Here is a 13,291-nt window from a genome sequence, read left to right on the forward strand (position 1 = left end):
TTAATTAGAATTCAAAGTATATGATACTGGGAATTGAAAATGAAATACAAACACTACTTCTGAAGGCGGAAAACGTATGTCATATCTTTAGTCCAGAAAGTTTCAAAGGTAGTATGCTAAAACAGCTCTAGAACTAAAAAATGTGAGAGTCCACTTTTCCAGATTAGGACACGCTATGGACTCCTAGATTACGATCTGATAAGTAAATGCTGGATTGCGAAACATCAGTTTCAAACGTTATGATGAACCATATATACTATGTTGAAATATTTCATATGGGCTACGGGCGACGATGCGGTGTGAACGGAACCACACCAACCCTCTGCCTAAATTATATTCACCGATGGCCTACTTTCGTGAAATCATACTGCATGGTTACTCCGTATCCATCCACTGAGCGCGAAGCGCGACGAAAATTCTGGGCTTTACTCAACTTTTAGGAAAATTAAATGTTGACACTCCTTGAAATCAGCCCCACAATTCCTCAGGCTATCTTTCGTATTGGGGATTAAACTACTTCTACTTGACAAACTGAAAATAGAGAAAAGTAACTAAGTAGATCACAAAATATTACGTAGTAGAAGTAGAAGTAGTGAAAATCAGATCTACTTGAGTAAGTACCAGAAGTAGAGGAAAACTACTTGAGTACTTCGAAAAAGTAGAAGTACTTCGTTACTGACCACCTCTGGTATTAAATGCTACAATCGATTTTATGGTCTTAATTTGTAAACACTGCAGCACAAATCACAGGATGACAAACCATCCACTCGGACCCACATGCTTGTGTTACACCATTGATTGTATAGAATGTATACATTTGCGTTCTAAGCTCCATTCTCGGCTTATTGTTTTTCATTGTCCCAATAGGGTTTTTATACGATTATGAATATTATTTGTCGTTGGATGCAAACAGGACCTGGTTTCATCCCTGGTAAGGGCATGTTATTTCGTTATTACAAAATTGTGAGGTCGTTCAACAATAATGTAGACAAGTATATACTATATCTACTGATTCAGTGGGGTTTTTCTATTCTCGTTATTGTAAGACTTGTAAAGTTCAACAGCAGTATTTTAGTTTTTTTCCAAGCATGAAACGATTCGCCCTCATCCTATATAGGGAAAAAAATTGCAGCAGCATACGTAATGTATTCCGGAAATCAGACATTCAGCATTCATTTATATTTAGGCTATATTGATCTTCAATATTGATGTATATCTCAAACGGTATTTATTTAGGTTCTTGTCCTGGATAAAGCAACTGGAGACCCCGTTGGAAATGATATTGAAGTATCCTTGCTACGGAGAGGTAATGGATTAAAATTGAAGCATGAACAATCATATATTTATAAATTCCTCAGCACCGCGTGGTTGGAATGTAGGCCTACTACATGGAATATTTGCAGCAATGATTGATCAGTTCATCAGTTCATAGTTCATCATTCATCTGCTACCGGTATATTTCAAACGCCTCAGCAACAAGTCGCAGCTCGTTGTTGCTCAGATTTTGATGGTGGTACAATTGCTATCAATTGATGGTTCGCGATTTAGCGTTTTGAATCATTCAAACCACTGTGGCTCTGCCGTGGGGTACAATGAGCCCAAAATGACATTTTAGGCTACGTCATAAAAATATTTGGAATTCAGAAATAACAATGAACTTCAGCAAAACCACGGATGAACATAAAACGCATACTTCAAAAGAAAAATGATTTGAAAATACGTAAACACAACGAAAGCACGACCAGTTGAAAAACTTACAATTTCCGTCCCATTGTGTCCCATAGGCCGGGTACAATGGGACAAGTGGTGGGGGAAATGGGACAGCATTAAAAATTTAGCACCGCATCAGTTAGCAAGAAACTGAGAACTGTTGAAGAAAAAGGTGGGCAAGCAGGTGTCCAAGACCAGTTTTAGTATACATCACGAAGTTTGGTATCGTAATGAATCTTGCACGAACATTTCTACCGGCTTTTCGATCCACATTGATTAAAAGTGGTGGAAAAATAACCCTAATGTCCTCCGTTTATTGCGCGGCACTTCAAGGGATATTTTTATGGTGTGTTACGGATGATATTGCTTCTGCTGACTCTATTGATAGTTATGTATTTTGTGAAATCAGTCTGTATATCAGTGGGCTATATAGTGCCCAAACCAAATTGTCCCAATGTGCGCTACCCACTCCTTCAGAGGGAATACCCCAAATCCTTTGCCTAAAATAGCATGCAGGGCGACTTATATCTGATGCGTAGTAGTGCAAAACAAGTGAAATCAAACCTTAAAACAGCAACATTGACACCTGCATCAGATTCTTCCAAATTCCAATTTTCAACATCGAGGCTGAATCTTTCCATCAAATTGGCAACTTATTAAACGTGTAGACAAAAACCGAAGTCTCAAAACCAGATCAAATCTGTCAATACATAACATAATTTTTATATGTGTGCAGCCTGATAACCTGTGATACTACTACAAATATTTTTTGTTTCCAATATAGAATAGATGTTTATGTTTTTTTAAGTGGATTTCCAATTTTGTATTTTCAATCAGCTTTGTGATAATTGTGATACAAACCCGACAACAACATGTTGGTTAGAAATCTATTGACGGTCACTGTTTTAAACTCATCGATATCGCGAGGCCGCATTACCGATGAAAGCTGTTTTAAATATAGTTTTAGCAGTCACTATTCGATGCACGTGCCCTATTTCTACTTGGGGGGGGGGGGCTTTATTTGTTTTAGAAAGTTTCGAAAAGTCATTGTAATTGATGGGGTATGTTGCTCGGTCATAAGATTAATCACTAGACCAGGGGTGGGCAAACTACGGCCCGCAACACCGTTTTGTGCGGCCCGCGAGAGTCTAAAGACACTTCTTAAAAATATTGATAAAAAGAAAGCATCTGAAGGGTGGCGTGAAGCTGAGCTCAACTGAAATTTTTTCGCGCTTCGCGCGATTTACATCCAATCCATAACTATTGCTCTGTATTTAGTCTGAATTTCAGATTTAAAAATAGCTCATCCACACTCGTAACCTTCCATGCCAACAAACTATCCGTTAGGTTTGCTAGCATCCTGGTTGCGCTTTGTGATATGACGATAAGGGGGTGCAGAGTCTTGGCATTGTGGGTAGGAGTCACATGACCGCGGTGCGCGCGTATGTATGCATGAGACAGGTAGTGAAGCGGGTGACAGAGTGAGAGCGGGGTGAATAAAGGATCGGGATAAGACTGCATATACGTGTGATATAGGACACCGGGTAGGATACTACAGGGGCGCGAAATCTTTCACCATCATAAGCAAGCGGAGCGTGTCTTAAAACTTTTGAGAACCACTGTTCTGAGGTAAATAGGCCTACTTCCCATATTACTTTTTTTATGTTTCACTTTCTGGCGCGACAGCCCGATCTCAAGGCTCACGCTGTTTGAAAGGTTGCGATTGCTAAACATCACAGAAATCCTAAACGACATAATTCGGATCACGAGTATGATTTCAGATTGTCCACTCCAATTATTTCAGTGATGTGCTTATAAAAACGATTCGTGCGTGTCTTATCTTAGGTAGATTCGTTCTCTATATGAGTAAAATTAGGGTATTCATATTTCATCTTACACATTGTAGAAGCGTGTTTGAAGCTAACATGGTTATGAACTTGTGATGCTGTCAGCATTGTGTGTTGTGGAACTGAACAAAAAGTGGAATTGGTAAATCTATGAACAGAGCGCTGCTCACAGATTTAAATTTCAATCCTGTTCTAAGAATCGGGGCAACCGACAGTCCGTCATTCATCTCTATAGTTTTCACAAATTGGTTATCTCGCCACAGTTTCTGACGCGTGTATACGATATCACCACAGAGAGAGCTTGTTTTAAATAAGCATCTATAATTCTATATTATCTCCATGTCCGCACTATATAATGAAATTCCGATATTGTGTTTTGGTTTAGAATCCCAATTTTATATAGTGTGGCCTGCGAATGGATTCAGATGTTGAATGCGGCCCGCGAGTTCACGCTTTTGACTTCATACTCACTGCTTCAGTGCTTAATTTTACCTATAAAATCAGTAGAGAGAGAGAGAGAGAGAGAGAGAGAGAGACTGAGACTGACTGTAAAAAATGTTTAGTTAAAAAGGGAAAATGGAAGAAAAATTAAACGATGGTAGTAAATGATCAATGAAGCAATGTCTGGGCGAGGTAGGGTAATTTGGTTGTAACTTTTTTCTGTTCATTTTTAAGAGTAAGTTCTAAGGAAGTGAGATACAAACATGTTGCTTCTGCATCCTTTAGGCCCAAAACTAGCTTTCTAGTGTAAGCGGCTATCAAGATATAGCGAAATTAGCTATTTCCGGCTCGTTCGGTGAGAATGCACGATCACTAGAGGGTGCATGAACCCAAAAATATGATATGATTCATTTAATTGCTATTTGGCACCACATGTCAAGACACTTTTTTGAAATTCAAAATTTTTCATTTTTCACTTCACCCTTCTGTTATACGACATAGGATAAATAGTATATTCTGTTTGTAAGTAATGATTTCGTGTCTTATTTCATGAAAGACAACACTACAATTCAAACTGAAAGGACTGATGTTCGGGGGAGAGCACGACTCATCCTTGATACGAGGAATCTTGGCACAAACGCACCAATTAAGGTTAGTGTTGTAAAACTTTATCAAACACAGGTTACCTGTAGTCAAGAACCTAAGATCCGAATTCTTTTTTAAATATTTTATTGGCTTCGTTATGAAGATGGCAGGGGTGGTCAAAGTAGTCAAGAAATCTGCTCAAGTTGAGGCAGAAATAGTCATGGTATTACCTTTCCCCGTATTGCAAGGCCCGTAGTTACAGCGGCACTGTGATTGAAATATGATGTGGCCTCAACTTAAGGTTGATAGTGTGAAAAGCATCTTGACAGCAGAGATTTTCCTCGTTACGCCGCAGCGTTCGAACGGCAAGTAAAGAAGGTACTGCTTCACGTAACTCCCTGATGCCACATTATTGACGCATCCTACCCTGCAGAGGGTATATACCGCTGTAATTACCATGTTTGGTTCCACCAACGAATGTGAGTTGTTGTTGTTGTTTTTCTCAACAGACGAACGTCTCAACGCTTCTATGACGCTTAACCTCACTGATTATCAGAGATGAGCGGATTTGAAATTTCTATGTCCTAATCCAATCTAAATCCGAAGCTTCAAATCCTAATCATAGTCCTAATCCAGATTTCTTTGTAATCCAATCCAAATCCAAGTCAACAAGCAAAATTGGTACGAGTTTTCACAAAGAAAATAAGACGAATCCCATGCATAGTTAGGGTTGCATTTTAAACAAATGGTTGTTTAAAATATTTTAGGCAAAGACCTTTTTGAAAATACTTTTTTTTAAGGTCTATAATTATGCCATAATTGTGTAAATACTTTCCAAAAACATTTTGTATGAGCCTGCGGACGATTATCCCACCTGATAAGACCGACGTATACGATATGGGGTGATTGAAACCCTCAAAATAGTCGGTTCAAGAGCTATAGTACTTAGATATTTCGACAAAGGAGCTATATTAACCCTATATTTTCAATTGTCATTGTCAATCCACTATGACGTCCCAATGAATATTCGTGACGTCCTAGCTTAAAAACAAAAACGAAAAAAAAGTTTGTTTCAAATTTATTTCTGTTTTAAATGTAACCCTATGTTTAATGATTTCGACTTAGTGCTACCATGACGTCCCGAATTCTTAGTTCTGATGTAACACTCGATTGACATGTATGGCTCTTTGAGAGCTACAATACGAAATATAGGACTAATATGGCTCTTCGGACGAGAAAGATTCCCGACCCCTGATAAAGTGTAGCTCGTTTGTCTCTATGTCCCTACCATCCCTATGTCACAGTTTGTTCGTCAGGCAGACACTATACATTTGGCAGTTGTGTGGCGGAAGAAAAATCTATTTACCTAACACCATGTGAAAGTGACTTTCTACGTTCACTGATAAATGCTGGAACGCACAAAGGTTGGGAACCACTGACGTTTTCGAACCCTACACCCTTTCAACGCCCGTTACAACGCAGCATGCGTTCTCTTGTCATGCGCAGCCCTCTGCAGAAATTATAAACCTGGTGATGCCTTGCTGTTCAAGCCTGGGGTGTCACTTCGAGTTACGATAAGCAATCGGAATAAATTCAAAGTCGCCAAATAACTCTATGTTACAAAGCCAATGATTCGCTGCAGCCGTTGAAGTTTTAAATCAAATAAAAATTTTATGGTTTACTACTTCTACCACAGCCGTCACCACCTTGCATTCGACAATTGATAAATGTAATAGACCAAAGCCATTTTGATTTCGCGAACGCTGGACAGATTTCCCCGAGTATATACCGGGTGCCAATATGGGAAAATAACCCATGGTTGAATTCGTATGAAGCGAAGACAATGTTTGTGTAAAACTGCCTTGATTGTTTGTCCATGCCGAAATAGGCTAACTTCTAATAATTTCAATATTACCTTTAATTTTATTCGTGCAGCAGTATGTACCCGTAAAATTTAATTAATTGGCACTATTGAGTACGTCGATCAGCAGTCACTTTAAATTCCGCTAACCATTTACTTTTAAGATTTCAGCTGGCGGTCTCCACGTTCCACTCACATTGATAGAGCGCGACATCCGGAATGGATATATCCTAATAAATTCAGAAAGGTTGGTATCAGTGGATGCTCGACCCAGGACAATATTACCAACAACACATAATGTTTATAGACACAAAGCAATATGAATTGCTAAATTCCGGCGGCATTCGAAGTGCTTTCGCTTGTAAATGTCTGGTGGGGTAATCTTATATTTTCCTGCTCCGGTACCGCTCATAGCCAAGGCTCCTGGAAAGGATGACACGTTTTACAAATCACTAAATCTATAAAAATCGCACGTAAAAACGGGTAATTTTAAAAATTTTGCAGGAAATACTCTTGTGTTGGTTAAGAAAACGTCATTTTCACAACTCGACTCCCGATAGAACCGCTGGAACGTTCAGATTCCAGGTTTCGCGTCATTTATGGCGTCTTTTAGTTGTGCCCGTACGATAGCCTACATGTCATAGATATAAGGGTGCATGAATTCATAAAAATGGAGGACATTTGGGCGTCCTCGGAGCCCCGGAGGACATTTACGATTTCCTGAAAAAGGAGGACAAATCCCCCTAACACAGGACGTATAGGACGTATGGTAAAACCTACTCATAGCTAACTGTAGTTGTCTAATGTTTATACTCACAAGCCAACGATAAATAGCAATTTAAAATCTTTCTATATCTCACTCGGCGAATTCAGTGAGCTCTACGGACAACTTCAGATTTTCCCCGATGCAACGAAGGTCTATATATCAGTATATATATCTGAACTCAATATTGTACCTTAAGCATCGAGTCGAACGTGCTAGTTTAGGTTTAGGTTGATGGCGGTTCGCACAGAGACGACTCTTGAAACTTGGGATGCATTGCCACATATTGATATCCAAGCGTGATCCGGGTTTGTAGGTTGCTACACTATGATTAGGGCAGTAATTTCATTTCTGAAGTAGAATATGTGGTGATTCATCATGTACCACATAACAGATTTAAAAAAAAATCGATTATGTGTTGTTTTTCAGTCATGCAAAAGTTGAAAGAGATTTCGAAGTTGAATTTCGGACACAAGTCTCCAACCCACCCGGAACGATATATTATACAGTGAGGGACTTTGATATCTCTTAATTCTTTGGAATGAAATTGAATGAACTTTTTTTTATCATAGCAACGAAGGTCTTTTGTACCAAAAACTAATGATTTTCATCAACAACAAAAGCTAATTGAATAATGTTGTAAAGGTCGATATCTATAATCTATTCACAATGTTAAGGTGATTGTCCATAATTATATACTTCGTCGTGTTGCAACTAAAAAAATTGATAACTGTTCTGTACATGTTCTAAAATATTGGTATCAGTTAATAATTGGCCCCAGTTGAACGGGATTTTCTCTCGCTATGCAATGGCTCTAAGTATCCGGCGCCGCTGTCCCAGTATTCCGTCAGGAAATATATAGTTAACGCCTTCGTGGAAGGTCCCGTTCGCAATCGAAAAAAAAACATCTTTAGATTCATTTCTTTTCGATGGCTGTTCTGGTATTGCCTCGTCAATGCTTGGTTGGTATACCCATAAGTAACAGTCATGTCTGTCTTTCGGTACTGCCCATTCCATATCGAATTACAATGGTGAAACATTAAGGTTGTCGCATCTGTACCGGGTAATCGTTACACGATATAACGACGGTATAACTATTCTAACGCGACCTGCGATTTCATTTCCTCTCACACCCATATAGTCGATATAATTCTATTTTCTAATATTTCAATCATCATAATTTAATCGAATGAACTGAATGAAACTCTCGAGGGCTCAAATTATGATTTCATCTATTCAATCAAGGCACATTTAATTAATCGCTTACTTGATGAGTTGAAATTGACTCGAAAATTTAGCTCCGAGTGACGAGTCAATCCTCACTTCCTAAACGCTATTTCCGTCTACTCAAGTCAATTTTGCTCAACGTGACTCGCTAGTCAAGTCAAGTCATCTTTAAAGGTTAACTTGAGTATGACTCGGATAAAGTCATGACTCGATTCATCCCAACACCGCTGTAAAGTAAATCGATATGCCACAGGCAATTATCCGAGACCAGCGACCATTCCAACTACGCTGAGACCCAGCCTAGCTGAAAAATATTCTCTCTGTCCTTGTGCACCATCCTAAGAATCGGTGACGGGTTTTAGAATGCACAGAGGCAAACTTCAGAGTATTTCACCATTTGAGCGTTTAGAACAGTGAAGCTTTACTTGTTTTCTATATAATCATCTTTTGAAAAGGATTTTCGTACTTGGAATGTCATCTGAGTAATCCACTCGTCATAAGTCCCGAAATTATGTTCACTGTCATGAAGTTACTCTTTGAGTAATCTCACTTCTTTTCAGATACTTTGCAGAGGCAGTATAATAGAAAGTAAACGTATCTCGATGAGCGGTTCCAATCCCAAAGTTGTTCCGATACCGATTTCCAGGAAAATGTCTCCTAAGATCCAGGTTGTCGGGTACTTCATGAGTGGCGACACTATGATTTCCGATTCGGTATCAATAACCGTGGAAGAGACTTGCATAAGCAGAGTGAGTGGCAGACATGTATAAATTGAGCGGGGAATTTTTGATGTCATCAAGGGATCGGGAATTTTCTGATGTCATTCCGATCAAGCTGTAAATAACCATCGATGACCGTTCGCGGCGTCCTCGACTTGTGTTAAATATTTTTTTGTTTTATGTAATTTATCGTCGTGATGTTCCAGCTGTGTAACTCGTTGGCATCCCTACAGTCAATCTACATACGGCGTTTATTACAGGAACTCACTGTCGGCGTGGAACCGATCGAGGAAAGGGTGAATATTCTTTTGCAAGGTTAGGTAACTGATCAAATTTTGATAAATCCCACGGTGTTGACCATTTTAATTGCAGGTCAGCCAAATGCGCACTTTGCCATTCGAGGATTTGACAAGTCCGCTCGTTTTCTCAATGATGAGGAAGATATAAGTCGCGATGTTATGTTCAAAAAAATGGAGAGGCTGGACATGGAATGCGACAGCCGAGACGAGACAGATGACTTATCAGTGCTAAAGGTAACTCAGATCTTGTGAATATTTCAACTTGATTACATAGAAAATAACCACCTTGTTTTAGCCGTGATGCGATGATGACCTCGCACATGCGGTGTCAGGAACACAAAAGATTTGTTTTATTCACACACATATAATTGGCGCTTTCAACAACGCGGACATTTGCGCCCGCACAGTGAATTTCATAATGTCTTTTTGTCCGCTTGACTTGACTCTTTTTCCGGCTCATTTGCTGCCTCCTTTCAAGAGTGCGGCTCTCTCTCTCTTCGTCTGAGCTTTTCAATGCGCTGTATCACAGCGGGATCGGCGATGCGGAGCCCAGATAAACCTCCGACACATAGAAACACGGCAGAGCTGAGACTCGAACCATCAACCATCGATGTCGTGACTGCAGTGTTTAACCAACTGCGCCACTCGCTTTCCCCACAAAAGATTTAATTGGAAGCGCGAATTTGGTTAATTTTCAATATATCATCATTCGGGTTTTCACGAATTTGGCTCACGGAATAAAAAAAGGTTAATGAACCGCTGCACTGAGCCAACCTAACACTTTAAAGAAACTGTGGATTTTTTTTGTATACGGCTAACATACGCGAGATAGTGTAGCCTAATGATGATGCGTCCGGCTTCTTGATCGGCAGGTCATGGGTTCGGTCCCAGGCCGGGTCATACCAAAAACTCGAAAACTGGTATCCGCAGCTATATTCTGCTAGCAGTGGTTTCCAACCTGTGGTACGCGAAAGTCTTCCAGGTGGTACGCGACTAGATTCTGTCTTTTTTCGACCGAAAGGAGTTATTACTCTTATTATAGTTCAGATGGGGTTGATTTAGAGTTTTTTGAAGTCATCGTGGTGAGGTCGTTGTCGTGGGTAGAGGCAATCCCACCAATGACGGCCTACGGGGAAGAAATCTAGTCGTAAAGCATTGGGATTCTTTCCTAACCGAATTCCGTTTTAATATATTTGACCACAGGAATTCTAAATGGATCCATTACAGAAATCATATACCGTGCCTTAAAATGGGCAGTATATTTTCTGGCTACTTGCATTCGGCAGCTCAACACTGGAAACATTTTTGACCGCCTCCGGCGCGAGTAACTTATGTAGGTGGTGCGCGAGCACTGCATAAAACCTCGAAATAGTACGCGGGTGGAATAAGGTTGGGAACCACTGTGCTAGGCGCTCATCATCCACGGATAGCATGGAGGAGAAAAAATCGGAGTTGCAGACTAGGTTACCTTACAGTCGTGTCCCATCTTCATAATTTGGTGTCCTCGCCACAGAATTCCTTCTACTGTGACCAGAGCAGGGGGGCGGGGGTGGAGGTCAAGACACACACTCTACGCATACAAATACGATCCGTGACCGCACGTCCGTCTTGGCTGCAGGCAATTAGCCGGTATAAATAATGCGAAATATGTAATGCGGATCATTCGAGAGCCGAATCAGAGTGATGACCTTATTTTTTTATGAAAACAATACATTACAATACAGTACATTTGATAGTGTACACCAGTGGTTCCCAACCTTTTTGGATGTCGGCCGTATTTCAATCTTCAGAGTACGCACGGAGCCGCATGGAACACTCGAGTACTTATAACGAAGATTTGTTGGCAGCTAGCCTACCTCAGGATCCCACCATCCAGCTAATTCAAAAGCATGCACAATGCAAATTGCACATTGCACTTCTGTAGATTGGCGAGGGCTATCAATTGAAATGAACTATCCAACGGATAGTTTGATGGCATGGAAGGTTATGACTGTTGATGAGAGGATTGTTAAATACGAAATTCGGATTACACAGCATTTTTTCAGTTGACCGCAGCTTTGCGCCCGCCTTCAAATGATTTATATCCCCCCAATGCAAGCAAAGCCTGATACTTTGACAGCTTCAAGTTTTTCAGTTTTTACTAATTGTCTTAGAATTAAATTATTTCCGCACTTTTTTCCAAACGATACCAGAATTAAAATTATAACTACAGTTTTTCCAAATTAGATTAGAATTAGAATTACTGCATTCGCGAAAAGTAGGATATTGAAATGTCATCGTCAATGTCATTGCCAATGTCGGTACAGTAAGCTTGACTCGTTTCGCACTATGCTATACAGTTCTCCTGTAACATTTAAAGAAACCAGAAATTAGATTACAATTATAATTAGATGAACTTTCAAATCAAATCAAATCAACTTTCTCGCTCAGGGCCCAAAATACAGTTGTTTCTTTCACATTATCAGGTGGTTGACTAAGAAAAATTAGCTCCCGAAATACCCGGCGGAGCGTTACTTAAGTGCTGATTTCCTGTATCTAAGTTTGCCATATATTTAACCAAAATTCTCAAAAAAGAGGACATTTGGACGTCCTCCGAGGACACTTTCAAAGAAGTCGAAAAATAGGACAAATCGTCATTAAAGAGGACCTATGGTAACCCTAGTATAGGTGGATAACTACAGGAATCCGGCCCGCCAATTACTTCATTCTCCGATGGCCGACTCGCCGACTGAAGAAGTTGCCCGCCCCTGAATTAGATACTCAAAACTATCTAGTTGAACAAATCTACCTGCCACTTTCCATATTTCCAACGCATTCGAACTCATATTCTTGCAACAGAATGCCGGGATTGGTGCATTAACAAGAGATCAATCAACACCAAGTGATCGAAGTCTTAACTGCAGTGATGACGGTAGTAGCAGGAAAAAAAGAAGCCCACGGCCTTCCAATGATCCAGGTAGACATATATCGTACGTATTTGAACTTAATGCTTGTCTATTGAAGATTATGGGAATAGTACAGTGAAGGACCACAGAAACCATCAGAGTCCCTTAATGAAGATGTTGTATCAATACTATCAGACGTCGTGAGCATAATTCAAAATAAAGAAAATGGAATGATATTTAAGGTGATAGATATTATGGATGGTGCGAACACTTACAAGGTTCTAGTTCTTGTAAACGCGAACCTTTTGAAAGTTCTGTGTGAATGCAAACGTGAACTTATGACGTCAAGTGATGTTATATTGCTAATTCCAACCCCCACATTTCCTTAAAAAATATAAAAATGCACATGATAACTAGCGAAGACTCGGGTCATATTATGCCACAATGTTGACTTTTTACCCGTCACCAAATGTATCGACTGGAATAATCGAATGCTATAATAATTCCACAAAATGGAAATTTCCGTCGCTTTGCCTAATAATTTTCCCAAGGACTCGGCTAGACCGGACATATCTATTCTTAAGAGTGAACCAGCGGTTTCTATACTTCTATACTCAAAAACAAGTTATACAGTATCCAACAGCCCAACACCCTATTCGGATAGATTTCGTTTTTATGGTACAATAAGGATATCAAGTCAAGATGGATCCATACGCCTAATATATTTTTACATAGACATCGATGCACTCTTTATATCAATTTCGTTGATTTAAATAATTGATTGATTGACTAAGCACAATTCGTTGACTTCCCACATGAAGTGTGTTTTGTTCTTGCTATTGTGTGATTGCTGGCAAAGCTCACAGCAGAGAGTCGCTAAAGATTCACAAGCAGAAAGCTGAATATTGCGAGCAAACTTTCTAGCAGATAGTTTTTTAATTGGCGATAATTATG

General features: G+C 39.7%; 1 protein-coding gene across 2 annotated transcripts in view; it reads left to right on the forward strand.

The window, feature by feature from the left end:
* LOC145442453 (A.superbus venom factor 1-like) overlaps window positions 1-13,291 on the forward strand; it is a 160,987-nt gene that overhangs the window by 64,950 nt on the left and 82,746 nt on the right. For both annotated transcript variants that reach the window (XM_080320365.1, XM_080320364.1), the window contains exons 11-18: window positions 1,237-1,306; window positions 4,555-4,649; window positions 6,609-6,691; window positions 7,637-7,715; window positions 8,995-9,183; window positions 9,414-9,468; window positions 9,526-9,686; window positions 12,291-12,408. In XM_080320365.1, the coding sequence (XP_080176491.1) occupies window positions 1,237-1,306; window positions 4,555-4,649; window positions 6,609-6,691; window positions 7,637-7,715; window positions 8,995-9,183; window positions 9,414-9,468; window positions 9,526-9,686; window positions 12,291-12,408 (850 nt within the window). The remainder of the gene's footprint in view (window positions 1-1,236; window positions 1,307-4,554; window positions 4,650-6,608; window positions 6,692-7,636; window positions 7,716-8,994; window positions 9,184-9,413; window positions 9,469-9,525; window positions 9,687-12,290; window positions 12,409-13,291) is intronic.

Source organism: Botryllus schlosseri, chromosome 7 (assembly GCF_051294905.1).
Source record: "Botryllus schlosseri isolate E-star chromosome 7, Bs_hap1, whole genome shotgun sequence".
Classification (NCBI taxonomy): domain Eukaryota; kingdom Metazoa; phylum Chordata; class Ascidiacea; order Stolidobranchia; family Styelidae; genus Botryllus; species Botryllus schlosseri.